Source organism: Cupressus sempervirens, chromosome 6 (assembly GCF_028749045.1).
Source record: "Cupressus sempervirens isolate cs-2001-9-10 chromosome 6, ASM2874904v1, whole genome shotgun sequence".
Taxonomy (NCBI): Eukaryota; Viridiplantae; Streptophyta; class Pinopsida; order Cupressales; family Cupressaceae; genus Cupressus; species Cupressus sempervirens.
Window position 1 is genome coordinate 149,907,003 of NC_143123.1, and position 24,782 is coordinate 149,931,784.

The following is a 24,782-nucleotide window of genomic DNA, read 5'->3' on the forward strand; positions in this document are numbered from 1 at the left end:
TGGACTAAGTTGAAGTTTGAGCTGTTTGAACCTTGCTGCTAAAACTGAGTTTTTCTAGTTTATGGGTGCTTGTTGCAGGGTGTGTAAATAATCTTGAATAATTAATGAGAGGCTGATCACTTTAGGAATTTAAGAGGACCTAAATTACTATCTTTGGTTAAGGGAAAAATTCCTAATTCATTATAGGTTGGAAGATATGACAATTCTCCTGGAGTATCAATTTCTAGTAGTTTCGCGCGACAGCCTACTATGTGTGACTTTCAGGATGGATGCACACTTTTCCTTAGGGAGTTAGCCTTTTTTAATTTAAGGTGATTTAGAGGACCTAAATTAATACCAATGATTCAAATCATGAGTTATAATTCAATCAGAGTTAGGAGATATCACAATTTTACTCGAATATCAATTTTGGGCATTTAATTTTTGTTGGAGGCCGACTTGTGGCATTTAATTTATGTATGGGCATTTGATTTATGTTCTAGGCTGACTTGTGGATTATTTGGGTATAATTAGGGGGTCTTTTGGAGTCTTTTTTTCATTTGAAGGAGGAGTGAATGTGGGAGTAGCTGAAGGGTGAGTTTTCCTGAGTCTGTGGACAGAGGGCTGAATGTGAGGTAGTTTACAACATGATTGTGATGAATTTGTGAGTGTGTGGACAAAGTGATAAATGTGAGGTAGTTTACACTTGGATCTTGGAGAAGATCTAGGGCTATGACTAAAAAACAAGGAGGTTTCTTGGTGGGCTTGCGAGCACAAGTTTAGATTTCCTTGGTGGTTTCTTCCAGACTGTTGTTATGTTACAGATCTAGGCTAGCTAGGATTGGTTTTGTAAGTTGGATCTTGTAGAAATAATTTTGTAATTGCTATTTGTATTTGGCCCTAACTTGAAAGGCCTTGTAGCTGGGCATATTGCATGTAATCAGTTATATTTTATGAACAATTATTGTAATTTGGTATCAAATCTTGCATTATTGCTTCTTGTTGTTGTGTTTTTGCTATATGGTTGTATAGCTAGGGGCTAGGATATCTCCTTTGGGGATTCTTCTACCTTACACTATGTCACTAGCTTAGTACCTAACTCGTGGTTTTCTCTGTAGACTAATTTCAAGTCTTCTCCTTACTAACTAATGCTCTCCTTTGATCTGATAACTCTTATCTTTCCCTTCCACTTTCACTAATTATGAATAGGGCACTTATTATATTATATGATAATAGAATTCTTGAATGACTTTTGATCTTCCCCTCTCTAATCATCACACACACGTGATCACTTCTAATTTAGGTTAAGATCATCGCTATATAAAGATTCCTTGAAGAATCTTCTAGATGGTTCCATATTTTGCCTCTTCATCTTGATCGTTGAACATACACATGGGGATTTGTGATCTACACCATGTAAATGTTTTGTAACAACCTCAACAAGTATTAATTGTTCTATAACAACCTCTTCAAAACTTAAATAACCTTCCAAGTTAGCTTGATAATTATTTTTCCTAAAATTTTGTTCCATTCTTGACTTTTATATAAAATATGCATTTCTTGGCCTCTATTGTTAATGGTGCTCAACCTTTATTAACTTTCAGATGCTTGAAATATACTATTCTTGACACATACTATATCACTCAGTAGTTATATACTTGGAATGTTGCTGATGTCTTACTCGATTGCTAAATGAGCTTGGTCCATATAGAAGATTACTCTGTGACCATACTTTACTTGACTTATATATAATTACCCAGTAATTACTCTCTATTTCATATCAAAAAAGTTGTAGCCATGCCTTCCTTGGCTTTACTGCTTGCACAAATGTTTTGTCCATATCAACAAGAAAATAAATTTTGTGACCAATTCCTATGGAATTCTCATTCTCCTTTTATTCTCAGCTTGAATTCATCAAAATATATATTCATTGCAATATCAAAATTGTATCCCAATTAAGTAATAGACTCATTGATTTTCCTTGTAATTGGTTTGTCTTGTTCCCATACAACATCTCCTATACCAAGAAAACACTTCTAAATATAAAAGAATATACAAACAATTAGGGAACCAAACTTACACATTAAATTCTTTGCCTTTCTTATGGATGATAGGTTTTTTACTATTTTTATCATTTGTAGCTCAAAAAAATCATACTAATGATCTTTTGTCACAATCTTCCATGCTTGGTTCACAACCATACTCGACACACAATTTAGTCTACTATATTGATATACTTTATGAGCAATGGATCTCACTAAAAATTATATAAGTGGATTAAAAATGCTTGTAATGAATAGGCCAAGTCTATTCCACTTGACTCCTGTCAACTTCTCCTCAGCTCAAGCATCACATGGTTTTCTTCCCATCTAGGGTTGGATAGCTAGTAACCCTATGCATCATCATCTTCGTGATTTTTATTGGTCCATTCTATAGCTAGTACTTCATGTCATTAACTCTGCTTAAAATAACTTCGATCTATTCCATTATGGAAATTCTTGGAAATTATAGGGCTCAAGTTAACCCTTTCCTTTTAACAATTTTAAACTCATTCTTCAAGGTTCCTTTGTCACACAACTTGTCATTAGCTTCCCTAATCTCATAGTCTCCTACTTTTCCAATTTTGCACATGTAACAACTTCTGACATCAAGAATCATGATAACTTTAGGTAGTATCAAGGATAACACACCCATTGAGTCTCCTTTAACAACAATTTCTAGAATAGCACAAAATTTAAATAGAGAATAGACATCCCTCATCACCAATAGAAATTTACTAACCTTTTGGCTCATTCTAGTGGTCAATGAAGCTGCCATGATCATAACTAGGGTTTGATATTTGACACTCCTTTAACAAAAAATTACTTCTATGGATATGTGACACTTGATCATGCTCTCATTCAACCTTTCTATTCAATTCATTCCTTGAAATCTCCATTAGTTACTAAAATTTGCTTTATCGCTTGATCAATTAATCACTCAAAGTTCTTCAAAATTATGGATGTAAAGTATGAAATATATTATATACCTTATATTTTGATCAATTAAGTTTTCCATTAATTTTGTGTCTTTTATTGAATGGAATCTAGAAAGCATAACAACTCAATCTCTTCCATAGCCTTTGGTCTTTATTAGAATGCTCGGTCTATGTTGTAATGCTCAGTCAACATAGACAATATACTAATACCTGACAACCTTTCACAAACTTTATTCTCTTGCATCATATATATATATATATATATATATATATATATATATATATATATATATATATATATATATATATATATATATATATATATATATATATATATATATATATATATATATGAAATTTTGGCACACATTTATGTAAGGAACTATTGTATGATGTATCATTTAGGTATTTATTTCCATATATACCTCTTTTTCTTAGTTAGAGATGTCACGATCAACTTCTCCATTGGATTGGGTGACCTAAGTTCCATTAAATCTACTATTTACATCTTCTATTTTCTATTTCAATTTCTAGTTCATTTCATTCCTCACTTTCTCAATGTCTACTTTGCCTTTTCCTTTGTTGTCTATTTGATTGTCTAAATATACTTAAGTCCTACAATTATTGCTTTAATATCCAAACTTATGACATTTGGAACATGCATTGCTAGGTGCATAATTCTTCTTTCTTTGATTTTTCTAGTAGGGTTTTGTCACCGATCTACATTCAAATTTTGTATGCCCATAGTTCAGACAGTTATAGCAATATCCTTCAAATCTAGGTCTAGTAGGTGCATTTCTCAAATTTGACATACATTAATGTTTTGATGTCCTTGTTTCTTTCAGTAAAAATAGTAACCAATAAACTTAGGCTTGGAATTTTTCATACCATGTTTACTTCAATAGATATTTGTAGTATGACCAATGTTTACATAGTGATAGCAAGTTGGCTTGTCTTTTGGCATTGCATTTCTTATTTCTACATTCCTACATAATTCTCCTTTCTTAGTGCATGAATGTCCTGACCCATTAGAAAAACTTGATGAATTCATAAGTTCTTCAAAATATTTCATTGCTTTCTTTGGTTTATTGAATTTATCCATAGATTCCTTCTCATTCTTCAGTTTATTCTTTAGTATCTCATTGTGCTATTTTAGGTTGGAAATATCCACATCCTTGTGATTCAGTATCTAATTTGTAGTCATTAGTTGATTCATTAGATCCATTTGTGTATTTGTGATCTTCTGAACATTTGATATCCTTTCTTCTAGTCTAGTAGCCATTACCCTCTTGTCACATTCTGCTATTGTTCTATCTTCTTCAACTTTAATTCTTTGTTAAGTCACTTCCAATAGTATCATTGATTGGATGTCATGTTCTCTTTTCAGTGACCTTATATCTTCATTGAGGAGTTTGTTCCTTTCAAGTGGTTTAATAGATGTTTTTTCATTAGGATTTATTGGGTCAAATAGTCCTCCAGTTTTAACTTCTTCATAATAGAATTGCTTTATCTGGATGGCAATTTGCTTCCTTTTTAGGGAATCCTTCAGATCTTGTCTTGCCTGCTCCAGTTTCTGCAATGCGAGTTGGATGTTGATCACCTGATTGTCAATAGTCTTGTCTTGTTTGAAAGCCTCCATCTTCCAAGATCTAATCTCCAAGAGCTCTGATACCAATTGTTGATCACCAAAGCTCTGATACCAATTGTTGACTTATGGAGGAGTAAACTAGGGGGTGAATTAAAATCTATAATAATTTATACCATTTCACAAATTCATCCACATCCAATAATAACTTATGCATGAAATACAATAAATGTAAACTTGTTGTAACATGTAAATCAATTCAATCACATGCATGAAAGTAATAACACATAACACAATATTTGTTACCTAGAAACACTTTGAGGTAAAGGTAAAACTAGGGTGGGGTTGATACCCACAAATCTTCACTACTGCAATAATAAACTTATCTAGTTAAGGTTCCAATGTTTGATCATAATATATGATCTACTCTATGAGGAGTCTGTCTTGTTAAAGACTTAAGAAATTATTAGGTTTCTAGTAAAAGCAAAAATTTGTGTCACCATTTAGGATACCAAAATCTATTTTTCTCAAATCTCATTTCTCTATCAAAACTCAATTTTTTTCAAAAATTAAAAATACCCTTTTATAGATCTTAGACTCAATATCATCCTTATATAAATTTCTAAGTATTTTGATTAGTTATAATTACATTATGATTTCAAAATATTATAAGTCGATATTTCAACATTTCAGAAAATACTCACTCAAAAAATGAAAAAAAAATAGTAAATCATATAAAAAAAAAGTAAAAATTATATTTGGCTCGAGAGGAGAGAGTAATCTTCACGAATATGTAATTTTCTTTCAAGAAGGTCTAGATTTGATAGGGAAGTTTTCACGAGGGGAAAAACTATTAGATTTTTAAAAGGTCAAACTTGAGTACTTATAAAAAGAAAATATGCAATAAAAATCATTATTTTTTCCCCCTAGCTATACATGTCATCTATAAGATATTTTCAAATCAGAACAAAAAAAGATGATTTGCATATACTTGTTTGGCGGGAACCACACCCTATATTTTTTATAATTAAAAAAGGACTTCAAAATTTTAAAAAATGAATAAATTCTTACTAAATTTTTTTATAAAAATTATAGGCATGAAATTTATCCAATTCTACACATTTCATCAGCTTACATCATCTTCAAATTCTAAACACAAATACAATTGTTTTTGTCATTAATGTTGAAGTATCACATTCTGATATCTCGTTTCTTTATAAAAGGTGACATGGGTTTGTGCTTTTACACTTTCACCTTCTTAGAGGATTTGACACTTACAACTAAGTAAGGAGTTTTTTAGGAGATTTACAAAGACCTTCTATAAATAAGTTTTAAATTTATTCATTACCGTATAACTTGTGTCCCTAGGTCAAAGGAATGTAATTTTGTTAAAAAAATCATGATTTTTGTTGAGATTGGTTGAATTAGATTCCTACATTCTATTTTTGTTTCTGTTTTTAAAGGTAGATACATTGAATGTAAAAAAAGATTTTTCCCATGAGGATCTAGAAGATATTAATATGCTTTGCCCTCAGAATTTAATTGTTAAGTGAATGCAAAAAAAAATGTCAATTGAAGATGCCCATGTATAGTTCAAAACAATCTCATATGATGTAATACAAAAAATTTGACTCTTATATGTTTAAAATTCAGTTTGGTCATAGAAAGATGAAATTATGTTTACCATAAGAAAGTTGATGATCACCTTGTTATTGTTTATGTATATGTTGATTTATATTTAACCTTATATGATATTTTATATAAAAGACCCAGTAGCTACAAAATCCAACTTAAATACAAACATTAAAAGAGAACATGTAAAGAAGAAGATAAGTTATAATTTATTTAACTATTTAACAACGGTCTTAGATGCATAACAATAAAATAATCAATGTTATTTTTTAAATTTTTGGATATAATTACCCATGAAATAATACATTGAAATAGATGAAAACATAAAACGCATGTATGATTACATGTGTTACATTTTTTAGGAACCTAATGCATGCGATGATTTGTACTAGATTAGACATTTGGGAGGCCTGGATAGGTTTGGGTAACCCCAAGTGAGGGAAAGTAGACTTGGTTTACAATAATGTGTAAGACTCTATTTTAAATTGTATGTTTCTCTATTTACTATCAAGATACATGTGATGAAACAAGGTATTAAAAATACATATCCTTAGGATGAAGACTAGGTAGGTCACTTAGACAACACACGTCTACTAGTGGCTATGTTCTCTCTCTTAAGAGAAGTAGTTGGGTAGATATGAAAGAGACAAAAATTTATTTCCCTTCTACTGATAACAAATAAATATATTTCATACAATCTTATGAACAACTAGGTTGATTATATAGCTTGTGCTCAGATATGAGCTTTAAGGATTGGATAACATTAATCAATTATAATAGTTAGAGTGTCACTAGATTGGGAAAAAAAAAAGTTTTATGTTCATGTGAAGTATAATCTCAATTTTTCAAGGTTGCAATGGGTAATTTTAAGATGGTTATCTATTAATTTTCTCACTAAACCATCAAAAAAGTTTATTTGGTAAAGTTAGGCTATAACATTCTTACTCTTAAGTTAGTTAGGCTATAACATTCTTACTCTTAAAACTATCTTTTATTGGAAACCTTATGTTTATAGCATATGCAAGTTAGTTATTGCGCCACTTGACAAAGCCTTAGGAATCGTTTGTGAATTTTTAATATTGCACATATTAAAATATTGATCTCTTGACATAGGCCTCACAAATAAAAAGAATATTAAGATTTAATGTACAATATATATTAGTATTGAATAATATATGATGTAGGAGCATCCAGTGGTGTAAGGGCAATCCCGTATCACCCAAAAATATGATCAGTTTTAGTTTATGTTTAATGTGTTCTTATTTCTAGATATCCATTTGGATCAAATAGAGATTCCAACTCTCATAGTTCCTCTGTCGATTTTCTGGGTTAGTGTTTTTTAGCACCTTGGGATATGTGTCAATGTAGAAAAATAGGTTATTTTATAATTGGACCATAATTATGATGATTTAGAGGGTGTAAGTTGGAGGGATGATTATAATTGTAATTTAAAGCACTCCAGAATAATTTTTTAGGTCAAAAGACTTTACTGTTTGAAATTTATTGTAGTTTTAAGTTGCTTAGAGACCTTCTGAGAGCACTTCAAAGTCAAATTTGAGGCATTAAATGGCCTCACACGAGAGCAGAAATGGGGGATGAGCAAAGCTGGTCCATAGTGCTATAAAGCACTTGGAGAGCTTTTCGAAAATGTAAACGGTTCGTCAATCAGAGTCCCAAATAAAAAAATTATGCCTCCTAGAAGTTGGACTACCATTTTTAGATTCTTCTAATTTTTCACCGACTTCTAACATGTTTTCTAGAACCTTCTGTTTTGGCGGTGGATGCCAAATGGCATATTCTAAAATGTATTCCTAACCCTAAACCTAATTTGGGTTAGTTAAGGTCATTTATGGCATTGTAAACACAATTTTGGTGGAGTTTGGGAGAGGGTACCGTGAGGAGGGTTTTTCCCCTAAATCAAACAACATTGTAAGCCCCCAGGGCACGTTATTGAGTCTAGTTTCATTATACTGAATGTAATAGCATATCACTTCTAATAATAATATTCCTTTTCTCTAGTTGTGTACATTTTGTCTTGGGTTGTGCCCTCATCAATATAACTCATCAAATGAACTACTTAATAGAATCAAAGATGTATATTTAACTCTATAGACCTCAAGAACTGATTAAGAGTAACTTTTAAGAGATAAATCTTCCAAATAAAACATATAGCTTGACTAGTTAACTACCTAAATGATAGGAGTTACACTCATACATAAAAACTAAAGAAATTTCTCTGTTATATGAATTAATGTTTCTTTTTTATTCATATGTTTTTCTTGAAGCCATTGGAATTTTTGTATGTGCTAAACTTACAAAAATATGAGTTTATCATAATAGTTTAGAATATATTGAATGTATTTATAGGGTTTTAAAGTTTTGATTTTGGTGTTGGTTGTCAACATTTAAAATGTTTATGAAAAGGATATATTATTTTTAGGTTACATTTAGTTTGTTGTCTTACTCATTTGCAAGTTAAGATATTGATAATTATTTTTGAGACTTTATTTTTTAATCTAAAAGGATTTTCTTAAATTAATTTTTTTGTGTCCCTTAGATTATTTATGTTCTTTATTATTATTTTTCTTGAATAATTTAGTTTAATTTATAATTACATCAAGTTTTGATATTTTATTATTATTTTCAATTAAAGAACAAATACTATGAAATTGATAAATACGAGGACGAAATCTAAATTCCATATTCAAGTAGAGCTTCAAGCTCCACAAATATTTTAAATGTTAGCATAAATAGTGACTTTGTCAAAGTAGTATGCTCATAGTGTGCTTAGAGGTACTCGCTTTCACATTACTTAAGTATCTACTTAAAGATATTTAGTCCCTTGTCTAGCTTCATCTAATTGAGACATGTATACTCACTTTGTGAGACATCTAGTACATACACATTAGCCATTTATTTACGCACTTGTCAAATGTTCTCACAAGTTTCTCATGCTTAACAACCTCTTGTGTCTTCTATAAGTCCAGTGGTTATATTTGGCATTAATAGGTCTATGTTTTCATGAAATGAAAATCACCATTCCTAACAATTTGTATTACAACTTGGTCCTCTTTTGGAAGCTTGATTTCTTTAGGAAATTTGTGATGATACCCTTTAAGAAGGATAATTTGAAGTTTGACATAACCAACTATGGTCTATGTAAAGAAATAATGATAACTTGTTTGATCTATGTGGGGATGGAGTATTGGAAAATTACAAAAAAGGATTGCAAACCTCGTACTGATATAACTTAAGCTAGTGCTAATGAGAAGACAATATTTGCAAATTACGTGAGAGTTGTTGAAGCATTTGATATCAAAAAATGAATACAAAAATGTTGTGGAAATAACAATTGGTCATGAAATATGTGTGAAATTAGAATCATTGCATGAAGGAGACATTGTTAATCTCATATTGGTTTTGACATATGAGTGACAATACACTTAAGTCATTTATAGGATAGAACCTAGTTCATGTCAAACAAGTAATATATGTCGAGCATGAGCTGTCAAATAGCATATACTAAGAGAGATATATAGTATATGCCAAGTAACTAGTAAGTACCAAGCAAACAATTGATGCCGAGTTATTCAGATGTTGAGTGATCAATGAATGCCAAGTCATTTAGAGGCTAAGTTACAACATTGAAGATACAATAAATGTTGAGCATCAGAGACTTCAAGCGCTAGGTAAAATAGCTTTGGAAATAGTTGTTTGTAATTGAACAAACTTTTATGTAAACCATTTTTTAGCTTACTTAAGGATTAATTTGCGATTCTAGATGATAATGATGAATCTATATTGAGGATCCCTATGTAGTACATGCAACCAATTAGTTAAAGGGATGGATTAAGTGATAAAATGAATGAGTCACATTTTTTGATTCAGACTTAACCCTAAGTCACCTAGGTCTTCTTAAGGAAGAAAAATTCTAAAACATTGTATGTGCGAAGTGAGAAGTTTGCATGCAAAGATAGAGCATTGATGGTGGCTAAGGAGTTGTGAATCAAGTTATAAATTCTTGAATTAGTTAGAGGAGAACATAGGAAAGAAGTTAGAAGATAGAAGTGACACATATGATCAAAGATGATCAAGGATACATGCAAAGAGGTGATCTGTTATTTAACAATAGAATGCTAACTACAGGATCATTGCAGAGACATTCTAATAGATGAATCAGTTAAGTCTCTTAACAAAGTAGTTTTAATAGGCTATTGTAAATCCTTTAATAGGGTACTTACTTCATTATATGTTTAAGTCCTTTAATCAAGCACACTTCTAATAGGGTGTTTAAATCCATTAACAAGGTATGATCTACCAATCTTGCAAGCCTTGAACAAGGCAAACCTTTCACAGGGAAGATCATAGTTTATGATCAAACATTGTAACCTTCATTAGATAAACTTTACAACTGTAGTAGCGAAGATTTGGGAGTGTCATCCCCACCCTAGTTTTATCTTCTCATTGGAGGGTTTCTGGGTAACCAAATATAATGTGACATATATGTGTTGAATGTTATTTGCCTTCATGCTATGGACAAATATGTTTAGATACCTAATTTAGTTTACATGCAAATTGTGAGATGGATGTGTGGTGAATGATTTTATGGTTAAATTTTTTGAAGGACTGATTCACAACCCCCCTTGGAGTTTACTTTCCTTATTTTGTTTCCAATAATTGGTATCAGAGCTTTATTTTATGGAAAGGAAAGCTTTCCAACTTTGAGGAAAGATCTTGAAGATGGAAGTCTATAAGTTGGGAAAGACTATTGAGAATAAGAAGATTGAAATCTAGCTTGCCCTACATTAGTTGAATGAAGAAAGAGATGATTTAAAATGCTCATTAAAGAGAAGGAAAGAGATAGCCATTGGAGAGAATGACACACATTATGAAGAGGAAGACACTATTGAATTGTTTGCAGATGTAAACACAAGTGAATTTGATGCAACAGTTGTAGATATGATGGAAAAGAATGGTGCCTTGACTGAAAAGGTCAGAAATCCTAAGATAGAACAAGAAGTCCAATCAACATTGCTATGTGAGGTGACCAAGCAGAAAAAGAAAGATGAGGAAGACAAAGTCATGATTGAAGATGACAAAAGGATACTAACCAATAGACTAGAAGAGAAGACATCAGAGGTGAATAGGATTGCTCACATGCAACTAGAAACAATGAATCGAATGATGATTTCCAGTCACGAATTGAATGGAAATAATATTGATATCACAACCCTAAAGTTGCATAATGAACAACTGAGAAATTATTTGAAACGAGAAAACAAATTGCTAAAAGTTTCAACAAACCTAGTAAATCCATCAATAATTTTAAGCAATTAATGAGATCTCCTAGATCCAACAGTAATACTATTGGATTGGTTACACCAACACTAAATAAGGACAATCATCTAAAAGTGGTGAATAAAGAAGCATCAAATGTAAGAACTAGAAACCTACTTGTCGTAATTTGGTAAGATAGGTCATACAACAAATGTTTGCATGAGCAACAATGCAAATTAGAACCCTGAGAAGAAATTCATGGGTAATTGTCATAAAAGCAACAATCAAGGACATCAAGCACATGAATGCAATACCAAGACATATTCAAGCACACAAAGATTTGAAGGTTACTACTACAATTGTAAGAAGTATGGACATAAAGAATATGAGTGTAGATCCAAGCCTAATTGGTCATCAAACAAGCAAGCTAAGGTAAACGATACTAACAAATCCTACAATTGGGATTTCAATACAAGGTATAGTTGTCACTATTGTCAAGAGTATGGACATGTTGCCGAGAATTGCATAAGAACACATTTCATAAGTGACTATAGTAGATGGTTGAGTTAAACTACATATTTTAGCTATTTGAAGACTGGTCACATTAGCAGAAATTGTCCAACAAGGTCAAAAGAACCTAGCAGTGAATTTAATAAAGGAAAAGGAAAGGTTGATGTTGAAGAAGTCAAAGTGAAGATGAACAAGACATGGAAGAAAAAGGAAGATTGCAACACATCAAGTTCAGATGGGATCACTTCATCCAATGGATTGGGTGATCACACCACCCCCAACTAGGCAATCAAGAGGTATAAGTGGGACTGATATTTCAAAGTTCATTTATACATTAGTTCCAAGGATTTAGTTTTGAAAAGATCACATATGCATGAAGTAAGATGCAAAGTATTGGTTAGAACATAGAAGAAATCTATAAGTTTTCCTATTACTACCAAGCATGAAAAGTTTTACTATTGTTGTCGAGTGAAAGTTCTGTTGTTGCTGAGCTATCGAAGGTGATAGTGTTGGTCAAGCATGGTAGGAACTACGTGGAAGCCGAGTGATTCAAAATTACTATTGGAGCCAAGATTACAATTGTGTAAGCACTGAGTAATTATTGTAAAGTTTCAAGGGCTATATGGTCATTTTTTGACTCATTTGTGATCATTCAAGATTAAAGAGAGTATGAAGAACTTAAGGAGAATTGGAGAAATTGATTCAAGTATTTGCATACTAAATTCAACTGCTAATTGCCACCAAACATCAGATATTTCAAGGTATCTATCATGTGCCAAGCTACAATATTTGAATTTATGCAAACCCTAGATAATTGTTATAGCATCTAGCTCTTTTGCTACTATGGTTAATAAAGGAAGGGAAGTTTTAAATTTTTGATCAATATTAGTAATGAGATCAAACAACCACATTTCCAGGAAATTCCTGATATTGCATAGAAAGAAGACCTATCTAGTGCATTATCTATCATACCACCACAAGTTTTAATGATACAAGATGTAAGGTAGGAAGAATAGGAGACATGTGAATTAGAGACTTGCATAGAAAATTATGTGAAAATGGAGTACTGAAAGAGGAAAATAAAATTATAGATAGAAAAGGATTAACCTGTGCCCTAGATTTTTCTAATGTATTCAAGACAGAGTGGATTAAGATAGTTCTAAGCAGAATACATGACAACTCTGTATGGTTAGAAGATGGCCCTATCAAGATCACAAAGAGGATTATTCAAAGAGTAACAAGGTATCCTACCCTAGACAGAACAAAGATTATGAGGAGTGATGCAAAAGAGGCAATTGAAAAGAATACAAGGGCAGCATGGAACAAGAGAGAGATGACCATAAACACAATCATAGATCCCATAATTGCATTTGCAATAAGGGTCATTGTACATAAGTTCTTTCAATCTAGCATATTAAATAGTGTACCATGTATAGTTATGGATTTAGGCTATAAGATAGTAAAGAAGGACCACTCTTATGACATTGTCGAGTTTTAACTCGAACAATTATCAAAAAACTTGGGAGCCACAAGAAAGACAAAAAGTGTACAATGCAAATTTGGTTTGATACTTGTTTGTATATTTTTTAATGTGAAAAACACTTTTCCCTCATTTGTTAAAGTTGCTTGGAAGACCAATAGGTCTATTGCAGTGCAGATTGGAGAATATATAGAGCAACTTGGTGATAATTTTGAGACTGTAATGACAATCTATTTTGAAGACTTCGAGAAGTCAATGAAATAAAGACTAGAAATACTAGTGTCACTAGTAGAGAAACATTTCAATGATATTTGTTTTCTAGTTGATGTTGATTTCACTTATGTTCATGCTCTTGTTCCAAGGGTTAAAATGGCTTAAGTCATTGCCTTATGAAATTAATGTGGATGAGACGTCTACAACCATCACTGCTTTACTAGTAGAGGAAGTAGATAAGAAGGCTATTGCATTTGGAAATTATGATGTAGCCAAGTCAAAAATCACAATGGACTTGAAGACAACTTTTGTGATGAGGAAAAAGAACAAGATTGTAAAAAAGCTCAAGGAACAATTTGGTGAAGAGGTTGAAGGAGATGAAGAAGAGGATAATGAAGATTATGAACGAGATACACCTGCCCAAGCACCACTTGCTCTCACACAAGGTCAAGGTGAGGACCAAGGAGACGAAGAAGTAGAATTTGATGAAGGTGTGGAGGGAGAAGAAGTTAATGAAGCACTTATTTCTACAAAAAAGCAGAAGAGAAAAGTAAAGAAACCAATAGCAAGCAAACCCAAGAAAGTTGTGAAACCTTCACAACAAAATCCTACAATTCCTATCACTAAGGCTAGCAGAAGAGTTACTGCTAAGAAGACTTAGGAAGTTCAGAAGCCTAAAGGCAAGAGCTAGTACAACTACTAAGGAAGATGAACCTGAGTAGAGGCAAAGAAGGAAATATATAGCTTTAGCTGAATCAGATGAGAAGAGGACTGAGTTTGATGACAACATCCAATTCAAAGTGGTAAATCATAGTCCCTCTTTTGATTTGGACAACTTGTGTGAAAATATAAAAAACAATGTTTAGGGTTCACACATGTTGAATTTGACAAACTTGGGAAGATAGAAATGAATAAAGTAGAAGAATTTGTGTATGGCATGATGAAAACTTTTAAGACCACTCCAATTGATATTATTAACTCTTTACCCAAAATTCTATATGATAGATTTTATAAAAGGTGGAAATATAGTCTCTTAACTAAAAGGAACATCATGGAGACTACTCTAGCAAAAGTAATGCCAGACTTAGACAAGTTTGTAATGGCAAAGGAAATTAATAAGCACAAGGCAAAATTTTCTCCAAACTATAGAGCATTTACCATTTTACAAAACAATATTGAGGATGTTGTCCAAAAGACCACCCAACTATGGAAATTGATCCATGGGTTGGCAATAGATGAGTCAATCAAATAAACACTTGTGGAAGTAGGTGAAGACAAAGATTTTTTTAGATTGATGGCGATTGAAAGCAGGGGGAAACACAAGGATAGGGAATTCTCCAACATACTAAGTCAACAATGCACTCTTGAAACAAACACACCGATTGTTCAGAATAGGGTGTCTTAAAGAAATGTATTCTCAAGGGAAAGATTAAAGTTTTCCATGTGCAAACAAAAATGGTCTTTGATAGTGGTGTGCAAATTTAGAGGTGGATTTTGTTATATCTGAAAGCCAAGAAGTTTATATGTCATTGTTGAAAATATTGGTGCTTTTGTATAGTCAAATGCCTCTATTTATCTAGTATTATTATGGTTTCTTTTCCCATAAGTTTCTTAATTCCCATTTGCTAAATTATCATCAAATTGGAATGGATTTGTATTCAAAAATAACTTGAAGTTCCTTACATTGAGAAACAAGCAACATTTGAAAGTTTTTCAAGATAGAAAGCTTTGCAAGATAGAATGTCATAGATGCTGAGACTAATATTGGGCTACATTTTGAAGATTTTTGTTAGAGATAAATTGCAATTTCTTCTAGAACAATAAAATAGTTGAGATAGTTAGTATTGATTTCTATTAAAAAGATCAGACATCATGCTTTATAAAAAATAAAAACAAAAAAAAATTAGACTGACTTTTATTGCATATTCTTTTCCCTTCTTTCACACTCCCTTCCTACTCCCCCATAGTAGGCAAGGACTTGAGCTCCTCAAGCAACCCTTGTTATTTTTATTTTTAATAGAGATTGAATAGGTCTCTCATTACATTGCAATCTCCCTTGTTTCCATGACATACTAAGTGCAGGTTGGTAGGAATGGTATACAATGGCTACCCTATATAATGATTTAGGTTCTAGCTACCCTATATAATGATTTAGGTTTTTGCAAAGTATAATTTAATTATTAATAGGCAAAAGCCTACAATGCAATGGTAACTTGCGAGCCTCTCATGTGGGAGGTCTTGGGTTTGAATCTACCTTCGCTTAACATATAATAAAAATTAATTCCAACATTAATCTAGGCTTCAGTCGTTTAACATAAAAAAAAAAAAAAATTATTATTATTAATGTTTTTTTAATAAGATTGTGTAAAAAAATTAATTGATGAAGAAAGCAATCAAATTATTTATCTAATATAACTGTAAGAGGTAAGCTTTATTTTAGTATTCTTGTATGACTATGAGAGTTGTTTTTAGATTAAATTATTTATCTATTATAATTTTAAGATCTAAGTTTTATTTAGTATTCTTGTATGATTATGAGAGTTGTTTTTAGATTAAATTGTGTGGTAGCTTTTTTTAATCAATATTTTAGATCTCTTTCCATGATACATCCTCTAATCCATAATAACTAACAATTGAAAAAAAAAAATCTTATATATATATATATATATATATATAACATTTAATATAATTATTCAAAAAAATTATATTATTATTGAATATCTATTATTATCATTCATAAAATTCACAAAACTATTATATAGGTGGGACTCTAGCTGTATCACAACTCTTGTTATTCTTGTAATCATCTATAATATTTTATATAAATTAAAAAGCGTCTTTGAATTTGATTTCAATTTATTATTATTAAAAAAAAACACATTGTATTAGATTATGTTATAATCTAAATTAAATAATGAAAATAATCAATAATTGAAACTATAGAATAAATATTTAACATTTCTTATATATTTAAATTATTTAATAAAAATAATATTACTCTAAATTATGATTGTATGAAAAAACACATAAAACATCAATATCATTCAAACCTGTAATTTTCTTTCAAAAGGGGGCTAAATTAGGTTTATAAGGATTGCCCATTTCCCATTTTCTTCTTATGCTTGCATGCATGATCTATTGACATTTTTTAAAGCATCAATGAATGCACTTCCAATTTCGATTAACACTTACGATATGCATTACAACTATTGAAATGCTTATATACAAATAAGTGCCAAATAATGGCTTTGTATTTGTCATAGTAGATTAGTAAAAATAAACAATTAATAATTATAAAAGAGAATTTGTTAATTAAATGATAACACTTAATATCATTTAATTAATATTTAAATTATGTTATATTAAAAGTTATAACAATATTTTACATATTGATTAGAGTTTTTGATTAGTAGATTGTTGAATACAATTTTTTTTAAATGAATTTAGTTAAAATAAATTAAAAAATACTTCATGTATTTATATTTAAATAGATATTAAAAAAAGGCAAGAGCCTACAACACAACGGTAAATTGTAAGCCTCTTATCGAAGAGGTCTTGGGTTCAAATCTACCCGTGCTTAATAAAATAATAATTAATAATAATACATATTAATTAATCTTGGCTTCAACCTCTTACCGATCCAAAAAAAAGATATTAAAAAATAATCTTAAATAAAACAAAGATTAAAGATGATTAATTGTAAGTCTTATAGAATGGTAAATTGTAAGCCTTTTAGAAATCTAGGTAATAAAATATTTCATATTCATAGATAATAGTAAATAGTTGTTTGTAATGAGAATTGATTAAAACCATTTACATTACTTGAAGGAAATTCAACATATAAATATTTAACATTTAATTTACAATGATATAATTATGTGTAACAATAATTATTTTCTCTAAAAAAGAATGTTGTAGAATTATCCGTATTATTAACTAGTAGAATTTGGTCGAACAAAATGGAGTCTCCGAAAAATAAGACTCCTATAATGCAAAACAAATTGAGCCAATCATATCCAAGATAAACAATTGATGCAAAATGATATAGTTGTTGCACTCGTTTTGAAAAGTGAATGCAATAGTATATTGCCTATGACAAATACAACAAGGGCCACATACTGGGTAGTATTTGCCTAATAACTAAATATAATAATTAATTTAATAAAATTTTAATTTTAATTAATAAAAATATATTACTTTTGAATATTAAATTAGATGAGTTAGCCTTACAATTCAAACTAATCATAATATTTGGATGAGTTTGATAAATGCAGGTAGTGAACCCTAAAATATTGTCTCATTTCCATAAAAAATGTGTATAAGATGTTACCATCCTCCATATAAAAACTATAAATGATAAGTGTGAGATGAAACAAAGAGGGGAAAAAGAGTGGATTAACAATTACGGGGAATAAAAAGAGTAGGCCAACAATTAAGAAACACAAGTTTTACTATATAAAATAGGTAAAGTAACTAACATGGTGACCCAAACAACAAAAGCTAATCATTATTTTTCCATATACAATATGTCATCTACCTATTATCCAATAATTATTTCTCACAAAAGAAAAATAAATCTGTTTTCAATAATAATACTCCAAACAATATTATCTATGAATACATTGTGCAACCATGTAATACTCATTTAGGTCCACTTTTACATACACAAGTCAATCTTTGTAAATATCCTTAGAAAAAAAAACTCTAACATCTTCTAGCAAATAAATGTGTCTATATTCAAATTGCTCCCTTCCTTTAGAGTGCTACCTTTATAATAATAATAATAATAATAAGTTATGTCCATTGGCTTAGAAGGCAATCATCTATTAATTACAATAAAAAGTTTAGATTGCTTCATTGATTTAAAATGTAATTGTCTATTAATGACAGTAAAGAGAAAAAAATGCATTTTACAAATAACTATGGCGTACCTATTGCACTCTAAGGTTTGATTGCTAGTTTGAGTTGTTTCTTTCATGTACTTGTAAATCTTTTATCAGCATAGGTGTTAGTAGATTTTGTAAGTGACGAACAATATTATAAATAGCACCAAGCCGAGCTCTCCAATTGATTTAGTGTTATGAGAGCCAATTACTCTAAGATAATTGGGACAAATTCTATAATTTACAACAACGATGAAATATAAGGTCAAATATTATGTCAGTTCAGATGTAAACAACAAAGAAGAGAGAAGCTAAATGTGATATTTTTTTAATTTTAATTTATTGTTTATTTTTACATGCAACAGTAAAAAGTATTAAGTCTTTATAATAATTTGTTGTATTTTATACAAAAAATTGCAAGCCCACAAACACAATCAATCAAATTGTCAATAAATATATTTTTGTGAATTATTTTAAATACAATATATATTAAAACTTCATAGTTCCAAAAGTAATTGAATAATAAATTGTTTTGATTGGATCAACATATGCAAAATTTGCACTTGGTACAAAAACAACCAATCAAATTGTCAACAAATATATTGTGTTGAATTTTTTTAATTTAATAAATATGAAAACTTTATAATTCAAAAAATATTTGAATAATAAATTGTTCTAATTACTCAAACAAATTAAAAAATTGAATAGGGGGCTAGAATATTATGGATAGGGGGTAACTTCCCTTTGCGTTGATGTAAGAATCTGATGAACTTGTTGCTCAGAGCTCTTTGTTGAGGTATCCTTCTTGTAATCCTTTATGTCTTAATAAAATTTTACCCCGCTTTTTCTAATTTTCTAATGCTATAATTTAGTGAAAATAATTATGAGTAGGAGTATCAAAATAAATTTTTTTACCCCTCTTTTTTCAATGCTATAGCTTAGTGAAAATATTATATTTAAGCCGATAGGCTTTTTTATTGTGGCACACAATAATCTGAAAATTGTCTAACATCTGAAAACTATCAGATGTTCACCTGAAATATATTAATTTGATGTGTGGCCAAGCCGTGGGCGATAGGTGATTTACATAGTTTAGATGGTAATTTTACTTTGTAATGTGGCTTATCATTTTTAGTTAGTTGGTGTTAGTTTGGGTCCGGGTATGTTAGTTTTAGAAAGCATTCAATAGCATTGGTAATGTTGGAATTTTAGTGGGCAAGTAGTTTTAAATAAGCATGTGTGTGCAACATGCATGGACCAACGATGGTTGGGTGTGGAGCCAGTTGGGAGAACGACCCCAATACGTGGAGCGCAATAAACAAAAAAAAGAGGGATGGCCACAAGTTTTTAGGGGAGGAAGCAGCTCGATAACAGAGGGGAATTCAATGATAATGACGAGAGAAGAGGTGGCTGTGAGAACCAACATGTAATGAAAAGGGTAACAAATCAGAGACTCATTTGTTGTCATGGCCTTTGTTACACCACTACTGGTAAATAAATTGGTTGATGCCAACCTACCATTAGTCCTCATCTCCAAGATGCTAGGCTTGAGTCAGGAAACAACCAACAATGGTGACTCCTCTAGCACAATGTATTTGGGGCATCTTATGGAAATAGATCATGCAAAAGCCCTAAATGTGAGAATAAAGCAGGATGACACTGCCACCTTGCTTTACTCCTCTGGCACCACTTGCCTCAGCAATGGTGTCATCTCCACCCACAGAAATCTCATTTCCATGGTCTCTGTTTTGATTAACAGATTTAAATTGTCTACCACTTTTGACAATTGCTTTTTGTGTATTGTCCCCATGTTTCACATCTATGGCATTGCAACTTTTGCATGTGGGCTGCTGGCCACTGGATCCACTATTGTTGTTCTATCTAAGTTTGAGTTGGGGGAAATGCTTGGGGCCATTGACAAGTAAAAAGTGACCTATTTGTCTCTTGTGCCCCCAAAATTGCTGGTTCTCACTAAAATAGAGATTGCTAAGAAGTATGATTTGAAGTCTCTGCATTTTGTGATGTGTGTTGTGGCGCCCCTCAGCAAAGAGTTAATTGAAGAGTTCATTTCTAGATTTCCCTTTGTTACATTAATGCATGTAAGTTAACCCTCTTTTTTAGGGTTTTTCCTTAACCTCAGCTTTGGTAGAAGAAGAGATTCTCTTAGAATTTGATGAGTGTTTATAACCATCCATGTTTTGTTTTTGTTTTGGTTTTCAGAAGCCTTAAAACTTTGAGCACTGCTTTTATTTTCTGATTGGTGGGAACATTTTCTCCTAGGGTTATGGGCTGACGGAAACAACTGCAACATGAGCATCAACATACAGCCAAGAGGAGAGTAGACACTATGGAACAACAGACAAAGATTGTGGATCCTGATTTTGGCATTGCTCTTCCTCCAAATCAAAGGGGGGGAGTTGTGGCTTCGGGGCCCAACAATCATGAAAGGTGTGGAAAATTTTCTTCCTTCCCTGTGGATTTATTTTTCATCCTCATAGCGGATAAGGTGTGATATGCTGAGTGTTCTTTTGTAGAGTTGTGAACTGCCTTGAAACAATAATCAAGATGCTAGGTGTCATAGCCCTTTTATGTCTTTCCTGATCTCTTTTTCAGTGGGCACTAGGATAATAATGCATTAGGGTGTGTGTAAATTAGCTTACCTCCAAACATGACTACTTTCCTTTGCAAACATAATATTTACTTTTATTACCAAGCACTTACCTTCATGGATTGGCTTGTAGCCTCTCTAAAGCGAAGATGTGAGTGTTCAAGCACATGCTTAGAAAAAAACAACCTCCTGTTAAAGATGTTCATTCATGAGTTCAATCAGAAAAGGGACCCTAAACTGATTAATCAAGGCTCCCCAAAACTGCAGTGAACATGTGGGCAAGTTTGTGATTTAATAAAAATGAAATGCATTTTTCAAATGTCAAACAATCATAGGAAAAGAGTGTGACCTAGTTTTTAGTTCTCCTCATTGCAATAAAATGGCCCATGTCCCCACCCAATATGTAGCAAAAACATGGGATTCTATAAAATAATGCAATAGCAGAATCTTACCCAAAAATTTAGAACTTAAAGAGCAATAATTATAGGCTGCTAGTTAAGTTACTATAATGGTAAGTAATGTGCCAGTGTAAAGGAGGTCTTAAATGGCTGGTTAACCCGTGTCATTCAATTGCAGGCTACTTTAGCAATCCAGAAGCTACTACTTCAGCTTTGGATGAAAATGGGTGGCTACATACAGGCGACCTCTGCAACATTGACAATGAAGGCTATCTCTTTCTAGTGGATAGATTCAAAGAACTCTCATTAAATACAAAGGTTATCAGGTAGTTAAAAAGCTACATTTGCTTCAACAGGATTGAATTGTTAGCATCTCACTTGCTATGCACTCTTTTGGACACAGTAAAAAACGGAAGTCCATTTTAATACAGTCATAATGATGATTTGATATTGGTGTGCATTGTGATTTTATAGGTTGCTCCAACAGAATTAGAAGCACTTCTTTTTTCTCATCTTGAGATTGCTAATGTCGCAGTGATACCGTAAGTAGGAATTGGTTTTGCATTCTCTTGAAAATTAAAAACAGACTTAAAAGTCGATACCTGATTCAAAGTCTATTCAGAGAGTTCAAAAAAAATTTGAGCACCACATTGGCAATCATGAGTTCCAATGTTGTAGGACAAAAATTTGAAATTGTTATATTTTGATGCAAGTTTTTGGACAAGGAAGCAAGGTAAGTTCCAATGTTGTACATTATTAGAAAATAGGGTTGCACACTCTCTGAATCTACTGTTGTCAAATTTGTTGCGAAACAGGTATTTTGCTTCTTTTTTTTAAAATTCAAGTTGTGTTTTGATCTCTCATTGTTGGGTTGGAATTTAAGGATTTCCTTCAATCTCTTCTAAGTATTATGAAATAATTAGTGGTACTGGTATGTCTAATATCAGCTGGCTCCTTACAAGAAGGTTCAAAGGGTGGCTTTTGTGAGTGGGATTCTAAAAACTGCAGCGGGAAAGATATTAAGAAAGGACTTGATTAAATTTTCTACATCAAGACTTTGAAGGCCTTAAAAAAGAAGTGTTTCAGTATCCAGATTCTCTTCTAATTGCAAAACACATGCAAATAATAACATTTTAGATAGAGGAAATCAGAGCCAAGGAAAGGGACATCTAACTGTAGCTAAATACATAAGGTTTTGTATCTGCTTATATATGTTGGGACGACTTAACTATCATATACTAAAGTTTGATTCCTAAGTTAAGAGTGTTAAATAGTCAAAATTCATGATGAAGACCATGATTATAATTTCTCTATATATGCCTTCTTAAAACATCTTGGGAAAATCTAGATTCTCCTTGTTTAAACATTATAATTGTTGTTGCCTGGAGAAAGAAAGTTTTTGGCAAATTAAAGTACGTGCATATTAATGTTCTACTCAAATCTTGTACAATGAATTTCTTCAACTTTGTAAAGATCTTTATATAATGACGCACTTTGTAAAGATCTTTATATAATGAGGCAATTGTAATGTATCTCATCCTCACTAATTTGATTCCTGATCATTCGATAAGAACCTCTTGCAACACTTTTAATTGTTAGAACTATCTATATATGTTTTTAATGTTTTTGTATTTTATAAAATCATTTAAAGGTTATATTTTGGGTGGACAATCTATGTTGAAAAAGATATACACAAACAATTTAGGTTGAAAAATATATACGCAATAATAATCTAGAAGTAAAAAAATATTACTATAGATTGTGGAAACACACTTGCAACTATATGCGAAATTCAATTGTAGATTAAGTTTGATTCATAAGCTCTGTTTGTACCTCATTATTAAATAATTCATGGCAACTAATGGTTTTCAAAATTCATAATATCACCACCTTATTTTATTTTGATTGAATTCTTTCATCTTTGATGTTTAGAATCTATCTCAAAATAACTTGTTGATTTTGTGAAAATAAAAATGTCTAAAGGATTAAAATAATTATTTTCGCTCAATAACTTCTTCCTCTTGTTCTCTTAATCTCTATTACCTCTTTGTAGATCTTTTTCATATTTGATCTACTACATATAGATTGTGTCTAGTTCTATATATTAATCTTTTAGATCACACTTTAATATTTATGATGAGGATGAAGGAAAACATCAAGGAAGTGAAAGATTGAAAGTTGTAAAACTTATTAGCATAAGGACAAAGCCTCAAGTTGAGAGATGAGATTGTAATAGTGTTGCTACATTTTTTATTTTTATTTTTATTTTGCAAGAGAGAAGAGAAAAAAATTGAGCACACAATTGTTGGCTGGGGATGCATGTTTTTCACAAAACCCAAATCTAGATACGCTCCAGTCAAACAATAATTTACAAGGAAAAAAATATCTCTTTTCTTGTCACATTTAAGAAAGTGGATAAGATATGCTACTATCGGCGTACACATTGCACCTTAGGATGCAAGTGCTAGTTATTCTAATACAAGAAAGGGACTATTCATTAAAAAAAAAAAAAAAATTCTGAATAGGAGTATCCGAATGTGGGTCTCAGTTTTAAATGCGAGCTACACTTTTCGAAATGATAACGCGCGAAAATAGTTCAGCAGCTCAAGAAAAAGGGAAAACAAATTGAAGCCAGAGTTTAAAGAACCATAGACCTTCAGAACGGGCAGAAACCTGATGGCGAAGTGAGAAATGACGGAAACGGGGTTTTGCCCATTACAACGTGAAACAAACTCTTACCGTTGCGTTTATGATAAGAGAGCTTATAATGCAATCTGCGATGGGGTATGTGATTATTTTGTTGGATCACAATTACATGAATATTTTGAGATTTTGTTTATTTGATGGGGAATGCACAATTTTCAGAAGTTAGTGCTATATATATGTTGTTTATATGTCTCGAACATGTATCCTGCAGCTGTGACAAAGTAATTTGACTTGAAATGGCTGCTTTCTTAAAAATGCACTCCATGGGCTCGTTTAAACCTGACGCTGTGAAGAGTCTAGATATAGATGGTATACTATCGCTCGCTGGTGATATCTGTCAAGTTCTTGACACTTCTAGAGATCTTTCTGCGTTAGATGAAGTACTGCAGGAAATAGGCGGGATCAAATCTGTTGTCGAGAAGGATTATTCAGATGTCCAAAAAATCTTTAAAGGTATTTCACTGTCATTATTGTATTTGATTATTTGTTTTTGAGTGCATACTTTAACATTTTTCCCGTACATGTAATTGTCTG

The 24,782-nt window shown here is 31.4% G+C and overlaps 1 protein-coding gene and 1 pseudogene across 1 annotated transcript in view; both read left to right on the plus strand.

Moving 5' to 3' along the window:
- The first annotated feature begins 20,002 nt into the window (after positions 1–20,002).
- On the plus strand, positions 20,003–22,603 carry LOC149551676 (beta-phenylalanine coenzyme A ligase-like; annotated as a pseudogene).
- Positions 22,604–24,094: 1,491 nt separating this feature from the next.
- Positions 24,095–24,782, plus strand: part of LOC149551677 (kinetochore protein SPC24 homolog) — a 67,658-nt gene continuing 66,970 nt past the window's right edge. The window contains exons 1-2 of the mRNA XM_089787200.1: positions 24,095–24,326; positions 24,460–24,701. Of these exons, the coding sequence (XP_089643326.1) occupies positions 24,485–24,701 (217 nt within the window). The 5' untranslated portion in view covers positions 24,095–24,326; positions 24,460–24,484. The remainder of the gene's footprint in view (positions 24,327–24,459; positions 24,702–24,782) is intronic.